This window comes from Heteronotia binoei, chromosome 11 (assembly GCF_032191835.1).
Source record: "Heteronotia binoei isolate CCM8104 ecotype False Entrance Well chromosome 11, APGP_CSIRO_Hbin_v1, whole genome shotgun sequence".
Classification (NCBI taxonomy): Eukaryota; Metazoa; Chordata; class Lepidosauria; order Squamata; family Gekkonidae; genus Heteronotia; species Heteronotia binoei.
Window position 1 is genome coordinate 76,804,358 of NC_083233.1, and position 22,817 is coordinate 76,827,174.

General features: G+C 49.3%; 1 protein-coding gene across 1 annotated transcript in view; it reads left to right on the forward strand.

Annotated features, from left to right (window-relative positions):
- Positions 1-16,908, forward strand: part of MPHOSPH9 (M-phase phosphoprotein 9) — a 61,818-nt gene extending 44,910 nt beyond the window's left edge. Inside the window, exons 17-24 of the mRNA XM_060249197.1 lie at positions 2,747-2,884; positions 4,429-4,607; positions 6,680-6,853; positions 7,267-7,387; positions 8,125-8,228; positions 14,224-14,471; positions 15,846-15,914; positions 16,120-16,908. Coding sequence (XP_060105180.1) covers positions 2,747-2,884; positions 4,429-4,607; positions 6,680-6,853; positions 7,267-7,387; positions 8,125-8,228; positions 14,224-14,471; positions 15,846-15,914; positions 16,120-16,221 — 1,135 coding nt within the window. The 3' untranslated portion in view covers positions 16,222-16,908. The remainder of the gene's footprint in view (positions 1-2,746; positions 2,885-4,428; positions 4,608-6,679; positions 6,854-7,266; positions 7,388-8,124; positions 8,229-14,223; positions 14,472-15,845; positions 15,915-16,119) is intronic.
- The last annotated feature ends 5,909 nt before the right edge of the window (positions 16,909-22,817 follow it).

Here is a 22,817-nt window from a genome sequence, read left to right on the forward strand (position 1 = left end):
GGTTTTGGCCACTGGGTAACACAGAGTGTTGGACTAGATAGGCCATTGGCCTGATCCCACATGGCTTCCACATGTTCTTATATCGGGTCTTCCTCTTTTCCTGTTGTCTTCAGCCTTTCCCGTTTAAACATTTCAGCTTGAAATGTACAGAGAGAGTGCATTCAATAGCATGCAGATGTCTTGGTGGTATTCTCTCATAAATCAGCTCTTCAGGAAAATGCAGAAAGGTTAGATCTTAAAAGACTCCTCCGGGAGCCCTAAGCCAATGCCATGCCAGAATTTTGAGTGCAGAGGGCAGGTTTTAACAACAGCAGGATGACATCCAAAGCTTCTGGTCAGCACCGGCCTGAGGGCGTATAGCGTCCTAGGCAGTCTGCCAGCCCACCCCCCTCCACAGCGCCCCCGCTTCCCCCCCACAGTGCAGCGCCCCCTTCCCCCTCCCCTCCACTCCTCCTCCCTCCCTCCCTTCCCCAACCCAGGTCTATTTCAGAACCAGGAAGGGTGGTGGAGCCATGCTCCTGGACGATCTAAATACCCCCTATCGATCGGCCGATCGGTGGGTAAAACATAGCGACGCTCACCTTCTGTGAGTGCCGTGGCAGGCCAGCAGCAGTGCGAAGGAACCGTGTCCTGAAAGGGTGCCGCCGCCACTCCTTCCTCCCCACTTCCTGAAGTGGTTCCTTTGTGCTGCTGCTGGCCTGCCCTGGCACTCACAGAAGGTGAGCGTCGCTATGTTTTACCTGCCATTCAGCTGATCAGCGGGGGTGGGGGTGCCTTTAGATCGCCTGGGAGAGCGGCTCCACTGCCCTTCCGGCCTTTGAAATAGACCTGGGGTGGGGAAGGGAGGGAGGAGGAGGCTGAGGAGTGGGCAAAGTAGGTGTTTGCCTAGGGGGAACGGGGGGAGGCCAAATTTGGCACCCTCACCCTGCTGGCGCCATAGACAACCGCCTAGTTTGCCTAGTGGGCCAGCTGGCCCTGCTTCTGGTAGAAAGCAGGGATGTGAAACATTCTAGGGCACACAGCTTCCTAGGACAGGTAGGGGGTTTAATGTCCCAGAAGCATGTCAGAATGTCAAACCGGAGCTGCCTCAGGGGTAGGAACCCACTTGGTATGCAAAAGGTTCCAGATTCAGTCCCTGGCACCTTCAGCTAAAAGGGCCAGGCAATATGCGATGGGAAAGACCTCTCTGCCCAACACCCTGGAGAGCCACTGACAGTCTGACAAGACTCACCTTGATGGACCAGCAGTCTGTCTCTGCGTGAGGCAGGTTCGTGATTATTCAACCCATAGCAGAGGCTTTTTGGTTTTTGGAATGCATGATTCTCTCATGTTAATGCATAGCTGATGCTGCATTCACTTTTTGAAAGTATTAGTGTCTACAGTGCACACTGTCAAACTTGGTAAAGTCTCACCTGTTATCTGCATCTTCAGAATTACTAATTACAAAGGAAAGCAAAAGAGATAAAGAAGGAACACAGTTAAGGAGATAAGATGTTTTGGGATTTCTGACACAGTGCGGAGACTCTCGGCCCGTATTGCTGACTCACCATAGTGTTGTCAGATTTATGATGTGTAATAAAATGAAACTGAGGAGGAAAAAAAAATTGTAATTGGCATCCAAGGTCAAAGCAGCAAATGCATTTTTCATGAAGTGTCTCATTGGGTTTCCCTTTATGCTTTCTTGTTTGCCAGAGGGGGGGGGGGGGTTTGCTTTCCTAAACAGCTTTATGGTGGTGCTTGTGCTTGGGGATTTATAAATGTGATTGTTTCTAATGTCATTACTAATATCGTTAAGCAGGGCTTTTTTTGTAGCAGAAACTTCTTTGCATATTAGGCCACACCCCCTGATGTAGTCAATCCTCCTGGAGCTTACAGTAGACCCTGTACTAAAAGCCCTGCAAGTTCTTGGAGGATTGGCTACATCAGGGGTGTGTGGCCTAATCAGGGTTTTTTTTTTGTAGCAGGAACTCCTTTACATATTAGGCCACACACCCCTGATGTAGCCAATCCTCCTGGAGCATACAGTAGGCCCCGTACTAAGAGCCCTGTAAGCTCTTGGAGGATTAGGGTTTATAGAATCTTTCGGGCTCAAGTGCCGTGTTCTACTGGAGAAAGTTTTTCTTCCAGACGTTTCGTTCTCAGCTGCGGAGAACATCCTCAGTGGCGTTGCAGCCAGAGCAGGCGTTCTGACCTTCTTGGCTGCTGTGCATTGAGTGAGGCCAGGGCTGCTGGAGAGCTGCTATTTCTAGGCTGGAGGGGGCGTGGTGAGAGGGCAATTGGTTTGTGAATGTACCCATTCCAGGAAGCCCCACCAAACAATGGGTACATTCACAAACCAATTGCCCTCTCACCACACCCCCTCCAGCCTAGAAATAGCAGCTCTCCAGCAGCCCTGGCCTCACTCAATGCACAGCAGCCAAGAAGGTCAGAGCGCCTGCTCCGGCTGCAACGCCACTGAGGATGTTCTCCGCAGCCGAGAACGAAACGTCTGGAAGGAAAACTTTCTCCAGTAGAACATGGCACTTGAGCCCGAAAGATTCCTCAAACCCTAATGATGATACCAGCCGTGAAAACCAGAAATCTTTGATCTTGCAGGATTGGCTACATCAGGGGTGGGTGGCCTAATATGCAGAGGGAGTTCCTGCTACAAAACAACAACAGCCCTGATTACTAGTCTAATGCTCCCTATGCATTGCAGAAGCAAAGTGTGAGGTTTTCACCAATCCCACGTTTTCTGTCCCATTAGCAAACACACAAGCTCTGACGTCAGCAGAAGGAAATGGCTGATCCCTGGTGCAGAATATTCCATCTTCACAGGCCAGCCTTTAGAAGCTGGCGAGAGCTCCAAAGATAACAGGCTAGAAGATGCTTATGCCGCTTACAGGTAAGCAGGGTTGAATGCCTACCCTTCTCAACGGGGAAGGACCGTTGCCGCACTCCCAGTGTTGCGGGGACCACGGTCCTTTCACCAGTTCTGCCCCTGCTGCTGGTGGAATAAGCCTACTCGCTATGATTTTTTTCATGGGCTGAGCTTGGATCTGGAAGGACATTCCCCTGGCCCTCAGTTGCTTACATTTAATGTGCTTCGAATGCATTTCTCCCTGACAGTGCTGTCTTGCGGCTCTCTAAAGACTGGCTGTTCTGTTGTGGCTGCCACTTAAGAACATAAGAGAAGCCATGTTAGATCAGGCCAATGGCCCATCCAGTCCAACATTTTGTGTCACACAGCGGCCAAATATATATATATATATATATATATATATACATACATATACACACACACACACACACACACACACATTGTTGCTAATAGCCACTGATGGACCTCTGCTCCATATTTTTATCTAACCCCCTCTTGAAGGTGGCTATACTTGTGGCCGCCACCACCTCCTGTGGCAGTGAATTCCACATGTTAATCACCCTTTGGGTGAAGAAGGACTTCCTTTTATCCGTTTTAACCTGTCTGCTCAGCAATTTCATCGAATGCCCACGAGTTCTCGTATTGTGAGAAAGGGAGAAAAGTACTTCTTTCTCTACTTTCTCCATCCCATGCATTATCTTGTAAACCTCTATCATGTCACCCCGCAGTCGACGTTTCTCCAAGCTAAAGAGCCCTAAGCGTTTCAACCTTTCTTCATAGGGAAGGTGTTCCAGCCCTTTAATCATTCTAGTTGCCCTTTTCTGAACTTTCTCCAATGCTATAATATCCTTTTTGAGGTGCGGCGACCAGAACTGCACACAGTACTCCAAATGAGACCGCACCATCGATTTATACAGGGGCATTATGATACTGGCTGATTTGTTTTCAATTCCCTTCCTAATAATTCCCAGCATGGCGTTGGCCTTTTTTATTGCAAACGCACACTGCCTTGACATTTTCAGTGAATTATCTACCACGACCCCAAGATCTCTCTCTTGGTCAGTCTCTGCCAGTTCACACCCCATCAACTTGTATTTGTAGCTGGGATTCTTGGCCCCAATGTGCATTACTTTGCACTTGGCCACATTGAACCGCATCTGCCACGTTGACGCCCACTCACCCAGCCTCAACTTGCTTTGTTTTGGCTGCGATGTACTAGTACAGCTACCCTTCAGGAATTTCTCCTTGAGTACAGCTCTTTTTTTCTTAAGGTGGTTATGGCCATACTGAATACGTAGGACCCCTCAAGTGTTTTGAGAGCCAGTTTGGTGTAGCGGTTAAGTGCGTGGACTCTTTTGTGGGAGAACCGGGTTTGATTCCCCACTCCTCCACTTGCAGCTGCTGGAATGGCCTTGGGTCAGCCATAGCTCTTGTAGGAGTGCCCCATCCACCTCATAGGGTGTCTGCTGTGGGGGAAGGAGATAAAGGAGATAGTAAGCCGCTCTGAGACTCTGATTCAGAGAGAAGGGCGGGGTGTAAATCTGCAGTCGTCTTCTTGTTTGTTTTAGGAACTATTCACCTCCAGAAAAGGACTCCTCTCCAGACCCCTTGCTTACAAATGAAGTGGGGGGGAAAGAAAGGGAAGTGCCGGAAGCACCCATCTTAAAAGCCATCAAACAACTTGAAGAGAGGAAGGCGTTGAAGAGTTGGGGCACTCAGACAGAGAAAGAGGGGGCATCTTCCACCAGTAAGTTGCCAGAGATTTCTCTGGGCTTCCAGAGCTGAGCTCTTTGGTTTTGCTGATGCCTTTTCCTCCTGCCCACTAGAAGTGGGAACAAACCGCTGGTCACGTGAAAGACCTGCAACCAAATCTGCTGATCTTTTTTTTTTTTTTAAGGCCGGAAGGCAGTGGTGGAGGGAGGAATAACTGGGTGAAAGATGCTTGAACTCTACACTGTATACACATCTCCAGTAGAAATGGTTTGCATGCACATGCTCACACACACACAAAGAGAGCTGGTAATGGCCATAAGAGGCCATCTTTTTGGCCCCACCCCCTGAGCCTAGGTGCCGTTTAGGGGTTTATTCCTACAGGGGAAAGAAGGCTTGGGCCTCTTCCTTCATGTCCATCTCTCAACACAGGCCGCTTTCTGATTTTTAAAGAAAATCTTTAAAAATCTAAGAGCTGATCACAGATCTTAGGCTGGTTCATTTTTAGAGAAGGGCAGGCCTTGTGCAAAAGACATCCTCCGTAGAGCAAATTGGTTTCATGATGTGTTTGTGAGGCTTGTTGCATTTCTGTGTGTGGACTGTAAAAAATCAGTATAAGCCTGAATGTTAACAAAGGGGGTTAGGTCGGGAACAATCCTCGTGGCTGCAAAACAGAGACAAATTCCTCGCTCTCCAAGGACTGGGATTTGAGTCCTGCTCATAAATACCTGCTGGCTTTTCCTAGACTTGTATCCTTCCTTTTGTATTTTTTCAAAGGTTTTTTTTTTCAATTTTAAACTTTGTTTCGTTTCTTTCTTTCTTAGTGAGGGTAACAAATGGGGAGAGCAACTTTGAAAAAGGACGGTGAAGTTGCCAGGCTTGGTTTCTGCAGAAAGGAAGAGGGCAGACCAAGTTAAGAAGGCAACTGAATGGAGGGGAGCAGTGCCCCCCCTCCATTTGCCAGGGCTCTTGCAAGGCCCTGACGAGGGAAGAGAAGGCAACAGAATCCCTCAGAAAGAGGAAGAGGCTCTAAAGGCCACTTGGACACAAGGGGAGGGATGGTGGCTCAGTGGTGAGCATCTGCTTGGTAAGCAGAAGGTCCCAGGTTTAGTCCCCGGCATCTCCAACTAAAAGGGTCCAGGCAAATAGGTGTGAAAAACCTTAGCTTGAGACCCTGGAGAGCCAATAAAGGGGAGGGACGGTGGCTCAGTGGTAGAGCATCTGCTTGGTAAGCAGAAGGTCCCAGGTTCAATCCCCAGCATCTCCAACTAAAAGGGTCCAGGCAAATAGGTGTGAAAAACGTTAGCTTGAGACCGTGGAGAGCCACTAAAGGGGAGGGATAGTGGCTCAGTGGTAGAGCATCTGCTTGGTAAGCAAAAGGTCCCAGGTTCAATCCCCAGCATCTCCAACTAAAAAGGGTCCAGACAAGTAGGTGTGAAAAACCTCAGCTTGAGACCCTGGAGAGCCACTAAAGGGGAGGGATAGTGGCTCAGTGGTAGAGCATCTGCTTGGTAAGCAGAAGGTCCCAGGTTCAATCCCTGGCATCTCCAACTGAAAGGGTCCAGGCCAGTAGGCGTGGAAAACCTCAGCTTGAGACCCTGGAGAGCTGCTGCCAGTCTGAGTAGACAATACTGACTTTGATGGACCGAGGGTCTGATTCAGTATAAGGCAGCTTCCTTGTTCATATGTATGTTCAAGGGGTGGGTAGCCAGAGCCTAGCCCAAGGGTGGCCAAACTGTGGCTCTAGAGCCACATGTGGCTCTTTCACACATACTGTGGATGTGGCTCTCAAAGCCCCCATCAGCCGATTTGGAGAAGGCATTTCTCTTCATGTCACCATGCCAAGCCAGCTGGCAGGTTGGAGAATGCATTTAAAGTTAAAGCTGCTTTCTTTCCACCTCTCCTTCCCTCCCTCCCCATCTTCCTTCCTTCCTTCCCCGTGGGTCAACTTTGCATCAACAGTTCATGGCCATTCTCAAGCACTTGCCCATTTGAGATAATCTGCATGTTGAAGAACGAACAAGAGGTGACCTTGGGCTGGGGCGTTCTCTGGGAGCAGCTTGGTGGCTCACACGTACATCCACATTCTTTCGCTCCTGCTCGTTGCAGAATCAACCAGCCGACGTCTGACCGTCGGATTTGATGAAACCGCAATCAGTGCCGCTCGGTCCTCGGAGAAAGGCAGAGACCAGCACAGGCACAAAAGATACAGCTCGCCTTGCAGCCAGAGGTCCTCATCTCTGCCCCCTTCCAATAGGAAGTCAAACACTCCAAACACGCCAAGTAAGAATTGCAGGATATCCTGTTTACCGGCAGGCTGTTTCTTGCGAGGGTGTTTGTGGGCGAGAGGGTGAGAGTGCACAGGTTGTGCCGTGCTGATGGATGCCCCCGTACGAGTGGTCTTCTTCCCCAGCAAGTTCTATTGGAGGGTGTTTCAAGGGTGGTGAGATAGGGAGGTGCTAGTCCCCAAAGAGCACTGCCAAGAAGTCTGTTTCCGCAGCCACCGTTTCCTCTGGGCACTGAATCTTGCAGAGGGGGAGAACTCCTACTACTCGGGGGGGGGGCTGCATTTGGACCGAGGCCTTCCTCTTACTGACCTCTAAGCAATGTCCTTGTGACGAAAGGCATTTAACCCAGGACAAGTTGAAGGGGCCTCTGGTAAAACTGTAGTTGTGACGAGTCGTTTCTGTCATCAGCAAGGAGAGAGATCATGCTGGCTCCAGTCGCTGTGACGTACAGCCCGAAACGGTCTCCAAAAGAGAACCTGTCTCCAGGATTTAGTCAGCTGCTCAGCAAAAACGAGAACACTGTGACCAGGTAACAGTCATGGGTTGGGGACCGTCGTCTTCATTTTGCTGCAGCCAAAGCAAACTGTGATGCAGGGAGTTATGGAAGCAGCAGCAGCAGAAGGCCACCCACTAGTTTTGGGAGAGCCTGCTGTGGGAGCAGCTTGCTGCTTGAGGTGGAGGGAGCACTTGCAAAGCCTCTGTGCTCTCCTGGGTGTAGTTTGGTACTTGGAGCCAGTTTGGTGTAGTGGTTAAGTGAGCGGACTCTTATCTGGGAGAACCGAGTTCGATTCCCCTCTCCTCCACTTGCAACTGCTGGAATGGCCTTTGGGTCAGCCATAGCTTTCATAGGAGTTGTCCTTGAAAGGGCAGCTGCTGTGAGAGCCCTCTCAGCTGCCACCCACCTCACAGGTTGTCTGTCGTGGGGGAGGAAGGTAAAGGAGATTGTGAGCTGCTCTGATTCAGAGTGGAGGGTGGGATATAAACCCAATATCAGCGTCATCTGCTGCTGCTCAGGATCAATGCCGTCTACACAATGCTCACAACCCTTACGTGCATTCCGTGGGTTAGTGCCAATCAGCGTGTCCTACCTGAGCACAGATATTTTGGAAGGAGACATTGGATCAGTGTAGTTTAAGCTGAGTTTCAAGCGTGTTAAATCCACCCCAGAAATGACAGCGGAGTCCTTCCACCTGGCTGTTTCCTGTGCTCGCAAAAGGTAAAGTTCTTGGCAATAACACTCTTCCCTCCACCTCCCCCCAACTCTAGGTTCGATGTCCTCCTGGATGAGCCAGGAAAGGCTCCGAGACCCGCCTCGCAATACAGCAGTCCCAGGAAAAAGCTCCAGTTTCTTTCCGTAGGTGACACAGAAGGTAAATTTTCACCCTAGGTGGGTTCTGGTTTTTGTTTTGTGAAATACCGTATTTTTCGCACCATAAGACGCACTTCCCCCCCCCAAAAAAGTGGGGGGAAAGTGTGTGCGTCTTATGGAGTGAAGGTACCTTCCTCCGGGGGGGGGGCGATCCGCTGCCTCCGCCTCTGATCCCGGCGCTTCCCCCGCGCCTGGCTCCAGCTTCTTCCAGCAAGCGCTGGGATTGCTCCACGCTGCCCCGACCGCAAACCCAGTGCTTTGCGAGCGCCGGCTGCGGAGAGGGCAGCGTGCTTCCTCCGTGCCTGGCTCCAGCTCTGACGCTTACAGCAAGCGCCGGGATCGGAGGGCAGAGGGAGCGATCCTGGCGCTTGCTGTAAGCGTCAGAGCTGGAGCCAGGCAGACAGGCACGGAAGAAGCACGCTGCCCTCTCCGCAGCCGGCGCTCGCAAAGCGCTGGGTTTGCGGTGGGGGAAGCGTGGAGCAATCCCAGCGCTTGCTGGAAGAACCTGGAGCCAGGTAGGCAGGCGCGGGGGAAGCGCCGGGATCGGAGGCGGAGGCAGAGGATCGCCCCCCAGGAGGAAGGTGCGTCCTATAGGCTATGGTCCGGAGTGCCTTATGGTGCATCAACAAGGCTGAGGGCAACAGAACAAAAGTTTTGAGTCCAGGGGCACCTTTAAGACCAACATACTTTAATTCTGGGCATAAACTTTTGTGTGCCGTGCACACTTCTTCGGATGAGGGTGTGTGTCTTCAGAACATGCATGTTTCATGGAGCTCCAAAAAGCGGTTTGTGCTGCTGCCTTCTTTCTAAAATCCGCCTCTCCCCACATCTGAATCCTTTGCACTGTCATCGGTGGATGCTGTCGTGAAGTGCCGGAACTGTGGGGTGCTCACTCACAGCATGAGTGGAATCAAGTATGTTGCGAAGTAATATAATTGAATACGAGAAAGGTCGGTTTCTGACTACTCTTGGGATAAGCCAGTATGAAATCCTGCCACGTGGGAGATGGCAAACTCAGGTTCCGCAACATGGCAATGCGTAGATTGGAGATTGTAAGCGCCTCAGGGCCGGAGTTCTTTTGCGAAATGAAATGCAGTTTTATGACAAATATGTAAATGATAGGGATCTCCACCTGGGTTCAAGTCGTGCTTTGCCATGCTGTTTATCTGGTGACTTTAAACCAGTCTCGAACACTTCTCCAACACCGCCTGCTCATGTCTGCTCTCAGGCCGAAATGGGATAGATAGCCCCTGTGTACACAGTCCGCTGTTCCTAGAAGGAAGGGCAAATGAGCAATGTTCCCTCTAAGCTGAATTAGCGTGAGCTAACTCATAGATTTTTAGCCTCCTGCTCGCACATTTTTGTCTTCGCTCAGGAAGGATAGCCCCGGAGCACAATAATTGATGCCGTAGCTCACCACTTTCATGCCAGTAGCTCGCAAAATAGAATTTTTGCTCACAAGACTTTGCAGCTTAGAGGGAACATTGCATGTGAGTGATGCTTTTAATGCATCCCATGTTCAGAGTGTGTGTGAGACCAAGCCTTATGAGGAAAGGCAGAGGGACTTCAGAATCTTCAGTCTGGAGAAGGAGGAGGTTGGGGTGTGGGGGGGGGACGACACATGATTTCTCCAAGTCTTTACTTAGCTTTTTAGCCGCTTTGCATCATAAAAGGTACAAAATAGACCTGTTCTGTTATTGTAGAAAGGACTTGATTGCAGGTAAAGGACTACTTAAGGCTTTTGAATGTGTGTAGAACGTGCGTATGTATATGCATAAGTGCCATCAAGGTACAGCTGATTTATGGCAATTCCAGCAAGGTGCTTTCAAGGTAGCAGATTAACAGGGGTGGTTTGCCATTGCTTTCCTCTGCATAAGAATGGAAGAGAAGCCGTGCTGGATCAGGCCAACAGCTCATCCAGCCTAATGTTCTGTATCATACAGTGGCCAAAACCCAGGTGCATTTTGGAGGTCCACCAGCAGGACCAGAAGTTCAGAAGCCTTCCCACTGTTGCCCCCAAGCACCAAGAATACAGAGCATCACTGTCCCAGACAGAGTGTTCCATCTACACCTTGTGGCTAATAGCCACTCATGAATCTCTGCTCCATATGTTTATCCGATCCCCTCTTGAAGCTGTCTGTGCTTGTAGATGCCACCACTTGTCTATGCTTGTAGATGCCAGTTTGGTGTAGTGGTTAAGTGTGTGGACTCTTATCTGGGAGAACCGGGTTTGATTCCCCACTCCTCCACTTGCACCTGCTGGAATGGCCTTAGGTCAGCCATAGTTATCACAGAGGTTGTCCTTGAAAGGGCAGCTGCTGTGAGAGCCCTCTCCAGCCCCACCCACCTCACAGGGTGTTTGTTGTGGGGGAGGAAGGTAAAGGTGATTGTGAGCCGCTCTGAGACTCTTCGGAGTGGAGGGCGGGATAGAAATCCAATATCTTCTTCTTCTTCTTCTTCCTGGAACAGTGAATTCCACCAGGCTGGACACATGTTAGATTTGATCTTTGCATCTGGAATTTTGGTGGATGATATTGCTGCAGAAGCGGTGCCATGGTCGGATCACTTTGCCCTCAAGGCCCGTGTGAAGGCGCTGCCCCAACCCTGTATGGGCGGAGAGCCTATTTTGGCTTGCCCGCGGAGTCTGATGGACCCTGAGCGGTTCCAAATGGCTCTGCGGGAACCCTGGCCCCCTGGCGATTCCCTTGATGACCTGGTCGAGGCTTGGCATGGCTGGCTATCCAGGGCCATCAATGAGATCGCACCCCGACGTCCTCTGCACCCTCGTGTGAGGCTGGCTCCATGGTACACCTCGGAGCTACGACAGCTGAAACAAGGGCTCAGACGACTAGAGAGGCAGTGGCGGCATACTCGATGAGAACATCCTACAGAACGTTTATGAGGTCTTATGAGATGGCAGTCAAAGCCGCAAAGAAGGATTACTTTGCGGCTAGGATTGTGTCTGCAAATTCGCACCCGGCACCGTTATTTAGCATAATTAGGAACCTTACAACACTGCCTCAAGGCAGTGAGAATTAGAGAGAGGCTGTGAGGCTTTTGCGAAATTTTTTGCAGATAAAATCATGTCGCTCCACCAGGACTTTCCTGCCACATTGGATACAGTAGAAGATCTTGAGGCTCCGTGCCTGTCTTCTGGTTCAGTTCTGGATCACTTCAACACACTCAGTCTGGGGGAAGTTGACGGAATTCTCTCTATTGTACAACTTGTGATCTGGACCCATGCCCCTCTTGGCTGATTAAATCTTGCCAGAGGGAGCTTAGATGTCCTTTACGGGACATTGTAAATAGATCCCTCTCAGAGGGACCATTTCCGACACCTCTGAAAGAGGCTATGGTCCGCCCTTTCTTGAAAAAGAGTACAGCAGATCCGGCCGAATTGGCAAATTACCGACCGGTCTCAAATTTACCATTTTTAGGTAAAATTATCGAGAGTGCAGTAGCGCTACAGTTGCAGGGTTTTCTGGATGACGCTTCCATCTTAGATCCTTACCAGTCTGGCTTTCGCCCAGGCCATTGGGCGGAGACAGTGCTGGTCGCCTTGGTGGATGATCTCCAGCGGCATCTGGATCGAGGCGGCGTGGCAGTGCTGATGCTGTTAGACCTGTCGGCTGCGTTCGACATGGTTACTGACTCGTCGGCTCGCCGACGCAGGGATCAGGGGTTTGGCCTTACAGTGGCTTTCCTCCTTTCTTAAGGGACAGGGACAAAGGGTGGCAATTGGGGGAGAGCTGTCCCAGAGGTACTCGCTAGATTGTGGGGTGCCACAGGGAGCAGTTCTCTCCTCGATGTTATTTAACATCTACATGCGCCCCCTTGCCCAGATTGCCCAAAGGTAGTGGCTGGGGTGTCATCAATATGCGGATGACACCAAGGTCTATCTCCTAATGGACGGCCGACCTGACTGCGTCCCAAAAAACCTGGACCTGGCGTTGCAAGCCGTGGCAGGTTGGCTCAGGCTGAGTGGGTTGAAGCTGAATCCAATGAAGACGGAGGTCCTTTGCTTGGGTCGTGGTGCTCTGGGAAAAGAAATTCCTCTCCCAGTTTTTGACGGTGTGTCACTGAAAGCGGCGCACCAGGTCAGGAGCTTGGGGGTTCTACTGGAGCTTTCATTGTCAATGGAGGCCCAGATAGCAGCCACTGCCAAGTCCACATTTTTTCATCTTAGACAGGCGAGGCAGTTGGCCCCCTTCCTCGAGTGCCGGGACCTAGAAACAGTGATCCGTGCAGCGGTCACCTCAAGACTGGATTACTGTAATGCCCTCTACATAGGGCTGCCTTTGTGCCGAACCTGGAAGCTGCAGCTGGTGCAGAACGCAGTGGCTAGGCTGTTGTTAGGGCTCCCGAAGTGGGAGCACATACAGCCAGGGCTGCACTGGCTGCTGGTTGCTTACCGGTTTCTGTACAAAGTGCTGGTTATTACTTTTAAAGCCCTATATGGTCGAGGGCCTGCCTACCTGAGGGACCGTCTCTCCCCATATGAACCCCAGAAAAAGTACTTCCTTTTATCTGTTTTAACCTTACTGCTCATTAATTTCACTGAACTCCTGTGAGCTCTTGTTTGTGAGAATGGTACTTCTTTCTCTACCTTCTCTAGCTTCTTTATCTGCAGAGTCTTCTTTGGTGGTCTCCCTGCTTAGCTTCTGAAATCTGACAAGATCCGGCTATACAGTGCCACCTTTCTCCTTCCGTAAAATGTGCATATATATTCTTTTTTTAAAACTTAGTTCTTTTTCTTGTTGCTCCTTTTGGCATAATATAACTTGCCTGTGGGATGGAACCGAACAGTAAGCAAGGAAGGGTGCCCAAGAAGGCTTCAAGCGCTGTGATCAGCACCATGGTGTGGTTTTAGATACAGCAAAAAACCGTGGGTTGCCACTATGCAAATAAGCCTGGAAGAAGCTTCTGGCTTGTCTTGCGTGAGCCTTCCTTCCCTTCCCTCATTTGTAGTGAGCTAATCAGCAGCTTCCTGGTATTCAGCAAACTGTGGTTTGCACATGCCTCACAGTCTGGAATAGCAAACTACGGTTTGTCCCGTTTGCAATCCTGGTTTGCCAGAGTGAGTGCAACAGTCTGCCAGTTTGGAAGGAAGGGCGAACTGTGGCTTGTGGAAAACCAAGCTGTAGTTAACTCATGTGGCCCATGGTAATCTTCGCTGTATCATTCCAATACAGAGAAGTGAACTTCGGCAGCACATATGCTAAAATCGGGATGGTACAGAGGTGATTGCCGCGGCCCATGCTCTAGGATGGCACACAGATCTGTGAAACATTAATTAGCACATGGAATAAGAGTGGAGGGAGGGTGCTACCGGATTTGTTTATACATCCAAACCAAGCCAATGAAAGAATGTTGTTGCTGGGCTGATATTTGAAATTCTGGAAGTCACTCCAAGGACTCCTTTGAAGAGTGTTGAAGGCTAAGACAAATAAATTCAAGGGCAGCTTCTATCCAAGTGCCATGGTTAGGCTAAATGCAGGGTTATGAATGGTTATTTGTTTTTAGATGCATTTAAATGGTCTATGTATATGTCCTTTTTTGGGGTGTTGATGTGTTGGTATGTTTGTGGAAGAGCACCTCATTTCGTTGCTCTCATTTTCTTTTTTGAGAACAATGACAATAAATCTATCTATCTCTCTATCTCTCTATCATCCATCTCTCTATCATCCATCTCTCTATCTATCGTCCGTCTGTCTGTCTGTCTGTCTGTCTGTCTGTCTGTCTGTCTGTCTGTCTGTCTGTCTGTCTGTCTGTCTGTCTATCTATCTATCTATCTATCTATCTATCTATCTATCTATCTATCTATCCATCCATCCATCTTTGCAGAATGTTCCAGAGCTCATTACATTCAAAGTCTACGTGGAAGGCTTCTGTCAGTGTTACAAAAGGAGCGTTTCATAGCCAGGATATTTTCTGTAGTGTTCACTGATCTATAGAGAATTTAAAAACTGGTGTTTTCTTGTTTCGCTGCTGTCCAGAAATGCAGTGCCGCAGCCCAGGCAAAGACAGCCATGCACAGTATTCTCCTGGTACTGATTCTTTGCATGCAGGAGGTGAGAGAGGCACGCTGGGACCGGCGTGGGGAGAAGAGACCACACGCACAAGCGAGCCCAGCCCGCCTTCAGGAACATCCGTTCACGAGGCAGATTTCAAAGACATTTCAAGGATCAAGACGTTGGCCGATACAGAAAAGCTCTTTGACGAACTCACAAACGAAAAGCAGCAGGTAGAAACCGAGAGGTTGGGCAGCATCTTTTTTTCTACATTTTGTCGTTAAAGCTACGTGGTGTTGGCATATTGTCTCCTTCCCATGTGCTTGTGTGAAGCCAGGCTCGACTGTCCTCTCTTGAGGATTAGAGCCGATTTGGTGTAATGGTTAAGTGCGCGGACTCTTATCTGGGAGAACAAGGTCTGATTCCCCACTCCTCCACTTGCAGCTGCTGGAATGGCCTTGGGTCAGCCAGAGCTCTCTTATCTGGGAGAGCCAGGTTTGATTCCCCGCTCCTCCACTTGCACCTGCTGGATTGGCCTTGGGTCAGCCATAGCTCTCTTATCTGGGAGAACCGGGTTTGATTCCCCACTCCTCCACTTGCACCTGCTGGAATGGCCTTGGGTCAGCCATAGCTCTCTTATCTGGGAGAACCGGGTCTGATTCCCCACTCCTCCACTTGCAGCTGCTGGAATGGCCTTGGGTCAGCCAGAGCTCTCTTATCTGGGAGAACCGGGTTGGATTCCCCACTCCTCCACTTGCAGCTGCTGGAATGGCCTTGAGTCAGCCAGAGCTCTCTTATCTGGGAGAACCGGGTCTGATTCCCCACTCCTCCACTTGCACCTGCTGGAATGGCCTTGGGTCAGCCAGAGCTCTCTTATCTGGGAGAACAAGGTCTGATTCCCCACTCTTCCACTTGCACCTGCTGGAATGGCCTTGGGTCAGCCAGAGCTCTCTTATCTGGGAGAACCAAGTGTGATTCCCCACTCCTCCACTTGCAGCTGCTAGAATGGCCTTGAGTCAGCCAGAGCTCTCGCGAGAGTTGTCCTTGAAAGGGCAGCTTCTGGGAGACCTCTCTCAGCCCCACCGCCCTCACAGGGTGTCTGTTGTGGGGGAAGAAGATAAAGGAGACTGTAAGCGGCTCTGAGACTTTGATTCAGGGAGAAGGGCGGGGTATAATCTGCGGTCTTCTTCCATCTCTGTTGGCTGGTTACACATCCCACTGAACAAATGGTGGGAGTTGCAGGCAGGTTAATTTTATTTCCCCCACCCCAAGAGACGGGCCACAAGCGTGATAAACCTCATCACACACGCTATTAGCCAGGTAGGCAGGTTCATGCGCTTGATGTGATGTCACTTGAATTCTGCTAATCCCCAAATCTCTTGTCTTTTTTTCTACACCTGCCCTACTGTGGACTCTCCTTCAGAACTCTTTAATGAGAAATGAAGCTTCCAGTAGATAATAAAAAGGGATTTTTTTGATAGGGGCAGCTATATTAGCATGAGGCAGGATGGCACTATGCCAGCTGGAAAATGGTGCTCAGTTTTCACACAGGCACTATCACACTCAAGCTTATTCTGATTCTTGAACGTTTCCTCCCTGCGGTGTAGATTGAGGCCCAGTTGATCCGGATGCCTTGCACGGGAGGGAGAATGAGTCTGCAAGCAAGGCTGAATCAGGTAGAACTTCTTGCTTTGTCCTCCCGTTGAGGGATGTGTGTATGTCTCAGTCTTGCAACTAAACCCAACGTGACCCATGGAAGGAACTCATCTTGGGGGAAACCGGCAAAAGGCTTTATGCCATGCAGGCATTTTATTTTAGAAGGATCAAGTCTTCCCTTTTCCAGCTCCAAAACCAAACATGATGTTTTCTTCTTCTCTTTAGGAAGCTTTAGAAGATCGCTTGGAAAGGATCAATAGAGAACTGGGATCCATCCGCATGATCCTAAAGAGATTCCACGTTTTGCGTACCTCTGCCAATACCTGAGATATATCTATTTCAGTTCCAGATGTCCTTTTGTTTGCACTAAAGCATAATAATTATGCACCCTGGAAATGCAACTGGTTTTGTATTTTTGTAAAATGCCCCCCCTCCAGCTGTTATGCAGTCATGTTCCCCTTTACACACAGCAATATTTTGTATCGAGCCACATATATTTTAAAACCTATTTTTCTTACAACTGAAGGAATCAATCTGTCAATTCTGTATTTTGCTACTTTTGGAGAAGTGTTAATAGTTTTTTTTCTGAAAATGAGGTACATGAGCTCTTTCTAAGAATAGTGAAACACAGCAGCAGCTTGTATTCAAAGAATTATCATGTTGAAATCGTTTTTGGCAGTGCCCTTTGCTCATCTTTTTTATAGAGTGACAAACCTGTCTTGTAAAGTAAGATATGATGAAGTGTTGCGTTTTCTTATTTCCACTGAATGTGACACACAGCTTCTTGTGATGTGAGCTTGGATGTGACATTCACATATTGTACACAAACTGCGTCTCATTTCACAAACACCTGTTTTCCATTTTGGAATTTTCAAGAGGAAAGCCTTTTTAAAATATTGTATACGTGCACAGCCAGAAGTTGAAATGAATTTAACATTATTCTTTTTAAGTGTTTTTATTTTGCATGTTTGTTGCAGAAGCATTTCATTAAAACTTCCTTGACTAAAGTAAAAAGGTCCGAGTTCTTTTTCAAGCCTGCAGGGAACTTGGAGGGGTAAATTCTATCTCTAGCTTCATGATATAATCCAGAAACGATGATCTCATTTGGCATGCGGGTTTTCTGCAAAAAGCTGAGAGGTGGTAGCCATGTCCATTGGACAGCAAGAAGATCCAATCAGTCCGTCCTAAGGGAAATCAATCCTGACTGTTCCCTAGAAGATCAGATGGTGAAACTGAAGCTCAAATACTTTGGCCACCAAATGAGAAGGGAGAAGATCCTGATGCTGGGAAAGACAGAAGGCAAAAGAAGACGGGGACGGCAAAAGATGCGATGGCTGGACAGCGTTACTGATATAACCAACATGGCGTGACTTGGTCCATGGGGTCGCAAAGAGTCGGACTCGACGGTGCGATTGAACAACAACAAAGCCATGTTAATCTAGTGCAGCCAAAACACACACACACACACAAATCTTGTGGCACCTTAAAAACAAAGGTGTATATTTTGGCACAAATCCTTGTGCAGCTGTCAAAAGACAATGTGAGCCATGGGGGGAGGGGCTGTGGCTCAATGGAAGAGCCTGAGCTTTGCTTGCAGAAAGTCCCAGGTTCAGTCCCCGACCCATCCATTTCAAAGGACCCAGAAGTAGGTGGTGCGAAAGACCTTTGCCAGAGACCCTGGAGAGCCTCTGCTCGTCTGAGTGGGCAATACTGACCTTGGTAGACTGGTGTTCTAAGGCAGCTTCATGTGTGCTCATGTTGACAATTGCACACAAGTTTTCGTTGCCGTATAGTTGTGAGTCTTCTGAGATGTCCTAGATCAGGGATGTCAAACATGCGGCCCGGGGACCAAATTAGGCCCCTGAGCAACTGGCTGTCATCTGCTTCCTTCTCCCTCTCTCTTGTTTCCCTCTGCATCACAGCTTGCTTTGCCAGGCTTGCTCAATCGCACAAGAGCTACAGAGCAAAGCCTCTGTTTTCTCCATTGGCTGAGGATCCTCCCTTGGGGAGGAAGAGGGGGGGGAGGGAGAGCTTGCTTTGCCAGGCTCTTTCAATTGCACAGCGGAGCTACTGAGCCAAGCCTCTCTTCCTTCTATTGGCTGAGGCTCCTCCCCCTCCTGGCCCCCTGGGGAAGGAAGGAAAGAGCCAGAGCTTCCTTGTCCCTGAATCCCATGGGAGAGATACAAGGAAAGCACCTTTAAGATCAACAAGTGCTAATGTTTTAAGCATGTTTTATTTTTTTAAAAAATCTTTAATTGTCTTTGTGTCCTTTATAAAGTTTATATCTCTTCTACCTAATCTTCAATAAGTACACGCACAACCTGGCCCAAAATGGCTCAGCCCAGCAAGGTCTCATTTATTTCAGATCTGGCCCTCATAGCAAATGAGTTCAACACCCCTCATCTTTTTTGCAGTTTTTCTGTTACTTGTCCAGAGAAAAAGAAAACTCCACGTGCCCACCCTTTTCTCCTAAGCAAGAACCAGAAATGCTGGGCCTATCCAGGGGCCCATTCAAGACAACCAACCTAAGCTGTTTGGTCTCAATAGCAAGCTTAGAATGACCCAGAGCGTCACCTGAGCAATTTGAAACAATTTGACCAGGAAATTGCCATCTCTTTCCTCCACAAATCCAGCCACCCGCTCGGCAAGGCTGTGTCTACCTATAATTCAGGGCCTGCCGGGTATAGAATGGAGGCGAAGGGGGCTTTTCCGGGCTCTTTGCCTTCAGCGAGGAAAGCACTGTTGCTTCCTTTGGAGCCTCTGATGATGGATTTCCTCCTTAAGTCTGCTGGAAGATAAGTCCTTGGTGTGTGTTTTGCCTTTGTTATTTGCTAATTAAGGACTCCGCCGTGGCTCGTTCAGAAATAACTATCCTAGTAATCATTTGTTGGTTTTAAAAAAAGAGAATCCCACAATAGACACTTTCCTTGGTAAAAGTGTTCCACTCTAGCAGGTGGCACCTAATATCGGCATTTGTCTTCATAAAACTTAATCAAGTGCGCCCCCAAGTACGCTAATGTTCTCTTTGTCCCATCCTTTTGAACAATAACATTCAGATGCTGAATTAATCACTCCGGCTTTAATCCTGTACACGCTAGTCTCTGTGGGGTTTTCTCAAGACTAAAAAGGTACCGTAGTTCCCTGTGCAAGCACCAGACGTTTTCGACTCTTCTCCCCACAACAGGCCTGTGAAATAGGTAGCGCTGAGAGACTTCTGAGAGAACTGTGACAGGCTCAAGGTCACCCAGCAGACTTCACATGGAGGAAAAGTGGGGAATCAAACCCAGTTTGCCAGATTTGAGTCCACTGCTCTACACCGTGCTGGCTCTTTTAGCCCCACCTACCTCACAAAGGGCCTGTGATTGGTAGAGGAAGGGAACTTGGTTGTAAGCAGCGTTCCTTCTAAACTGAGTTATCATGAGCTAGCTCACAGGTTTTTAGCTGCCAGCTCAGGAAGGATGACCCCAGAGCAACCTAGCTTATGCAATAGCTGACAACTTTAACGCCAGTAGCTCACGAAGTATAAATTTTGCTCACAAGACTCTGCAGTTTAGAGGGAACAAGGTCGTAAGCCTCTTTCAGAATCCTTAGGGTAGAGGAAAGCAGGGCATAAAACCTACTCTTCTTTTACTAGTAGTTTTTTCTCTGATCCACGAGGCTTGGAAGTAGAACGCCAGTCTCCGAGTCCCTCTAGGCAAGCAGGTAACACTGCAGCAAAAGTTCGCTCACATTTTGTTAATGAAGGACAAATTGCTTAAGGACTGACGCGCCAATTAGGTGTGTTCACAGTCTGGTTGGAACTGGGTGCTGGAGCCGAGAAAAACCACGCGTCCAGGCTTGTCTCTATCCCCAGGAGAGGGCCTATTTCCATGCACAAAAAAAAAAACACATTTTATATACATTGTAATTTGTTTCTTCCTCATGGAAAAGATTGTCACAAATAAAATCATTGGGGTGGGGGGGGAGGGGAATCAACAGTATTTATTTATTTTTTTCTTCTTCCCCTGCTGATTAATCCTCTCTCGCCAAGTGGTTTTGGGGCCATTCACAAACCATTTGCCGTGACCTACTTCCTTTTAAGCGGCTTTTCCTCCTCGTCCAAGACTGCTGATACATCCAATTAAGGGATAGGGGAGTTGTAAACAGTGTGGTGGGACCGCTCCAGGCCACTGTAGCTGCAGGTTCCAGAAGGGATCAAGCGAAGTTCCTGGAACAGCACTGAAGCCTTAGAACCAACTTCCCTCAGCCATCGTTTGGGGCCTGGAAGAGGAGAATGAGGAACCTGCCAGGCAGGTGCTGACAAAATGATTTGCTTTCACTGGAATTCACTGCCACAGGAAGCGATGGCATCTGCAAGCACAGACAGCTTCAAGAGGGGATTGGATAAATATATGGAGTGGAGATCCATCAGCGGCTATTAACCATGATATAAATGGGACACTCTGTTCGGGGCAGTGATGCTCTGTATTCTTGGTGTGTAGGGGCAACAGTGGGAGGGCATCTGGAGTTCTGGCCCCATGGGTGGACCTCCTGATGGCTCCGGGGTTTTGGCCACTGTGTGACACTAAGTGTTGAACTGGATGGGCTGTTGGCCTGATCCAACATGGCTTCTCTCTCTCTCTCTCTCTCTCTGGAGAACCAGTTTGGTGTAGTGGTGAAGTGCACGGACTCTAATCTGGGAGAATCGGGTTTGATTCCCCACTCCTCCACTTGCACCTGCTGGCATGGCCTTGGGTCAGCCATAGCTCAAGAAGAGGTTGTCCTTGAAAGGGCAGCTGCTGTGAGAGCCCTCTCCAGCCCCACCCACCTCACAGGGTGTCTGTTGTGGGGGAGGAAGGGAAAGGAGACTGTGAGCCGCTCTCAGACTCTTCGGAGTGGAGGGCGGGATATAAATCCAATATCATCATCTTCTCTCTCTCCTTCCTATCTACATGGCTTCTCTCTCTCTCCTTTCCAGCCTCTCCTTGAAGATCGTCCCCTTGGACAATTGATTTCATTGCCAAATTGCTCTATATTTGTCATTAAAATATTTCTCCCTGCCTTTCCTTGTGCCCCGTGGTGCAGACTGTTAAAGCAGCAGTACTGTGATCTGAACTCTCTGCTCACAACCTGAGTTCTCTCCCAGCGAAAGCTGGATTCAGTCTTCCATCCTTCCGAAGTCGGTCAAATGAGTACCCAGCTTGCTGGGGGGGGGGGGGGGGAAGTGTAGATGACTGGGGAAGGCAATGGCAAACCACCCCCGTAGAAAAGTCTGCTGTGAAAACGTCGTGAGAGCAATGTCATCCCAGAGTCGGAAACGATTGCGCAGGGGACCTTTCCTTTCCTTCCTTGCGGTTCAAGGTGGCTTGTAATAGCATTGAAAATATCCTCAGATAAAAGGATAAAAGGACAAGCCCCCAAATCCCACCCCTAAAAAGATGCCTGCCTGCTATTCAAACTCTCTTAAAAGCCCTGGCAAACAGCCCTCGAAGTGTCTCTGGAAGGTCTCAAGGGATGGAGCCCATTCAGCAGAGCTGCGGCTGCGAGGGGAAAGTTCCGGGCTCTGGTTGACGCCTGAAAGGCCACTCCTCAGTGGAGGAATGGCCAACAGGTGGTTGCCATGTGAGTGCCATTGGCACACAGGGACATATGGAAGGAGACAGCCCTTCAGATATGTTAGGTGGTGGCTGTTAGGTTGGTTAGAGCTGAACAGAACTTAAGAACATCAGAGAAGCCATGTTGGATCAAAGTAGAATTTCTGTTCACAAGACTCTGCAGCTTAGAGGGAACTTGGAAGCCCAGGGCTGCAGCGCAGAGGCAGGCAATGGGGAACCACCTCTGCTTGGCTCTTGGATTTAACGCCCCCCACCCCCGTGGTCCTAGGATTGCTGTGAGTTGGATGCAGCCTGAGAGTTGTCGTCGTCGTTCAGTCACACAGTCGAGTCCGACTCTTTGCGACCCCATGGACCAAGTCACGCCAGGGCCTCCTGTCTTCCACCACCCTCCGGAGTTTGCTCAGATTCTTGTTAGTTACATCAGTAACGCTGTCCAGCCTTCTTATCTTTTGCTGTCCCCTTCTTCTTTCGCCTTCTGTCTTTCCCAGCATCAGGGTCTTCTCCAGGGAGTGCTCCCTTCTCATTGGGTGGCCAAAGGATTTGAGCTTCAGCTTCAGCATCTGACCTTCCAGGGAACAGTCTGGGTTGATTTCCCTGAGGACCGACTGATTGGATCTTCTTGAAGTCCAAGGGACTCTCAAGAGTCTTCTCCAGCACCACAGCTCAAAAGCATCTATTCTTCTGTGCTTGGCCTTCCTTATAGTCCAGCTCTCACAGCCGTACATAACCTGACAGTACTCAATCATTATAAGTACAGGAGGGTCAAACTGGATGGCTTTTAAGCCCCCTTCCAACTTTCTAATTCATCGAGCCGTTGGGAAGAACAGAGACTGGGAAGATGCCCCAGAAGTTAATCCAACCTGACCAAAAGTGGAGTTGGAAGACAGAGTATTCAAAGCTTTGGGGGATGAGTAATCAATCTGGAAACTGGCTTCCCGGGTGATTAAGCCCTCTTGCCCAATAAGGGAATGTTGGCAGGTGTGCGTTGCAAAGATCCACTTGCTTTGAACCAAAAACAGGATGATAAAACTAACGGGGGAGGAGGATTAGTAATGCTGCTCCCTTGTGGGATGAGAGAATACTCTCCTGTGTTCTAAGGAATGATGGGGAAAAGGAAAGGTCCCCTGTGCAAGCACTAGTCGTTTCCGACTCTGGAGTGACGTTGCTTTCACAAGGTTTTCATGGCAGACTTTTGACGGGGTGGTTTGCCGTTGCCTTCCCCAGTCCTCTACACTTTCCCCCCAGCAAGATGGGGACTCATTTGACCGACCTCGGAAAGATGGAAGGCTGAGGCAACCTTGGGCCGGCTAGCTGAACCAGCTTTCACTG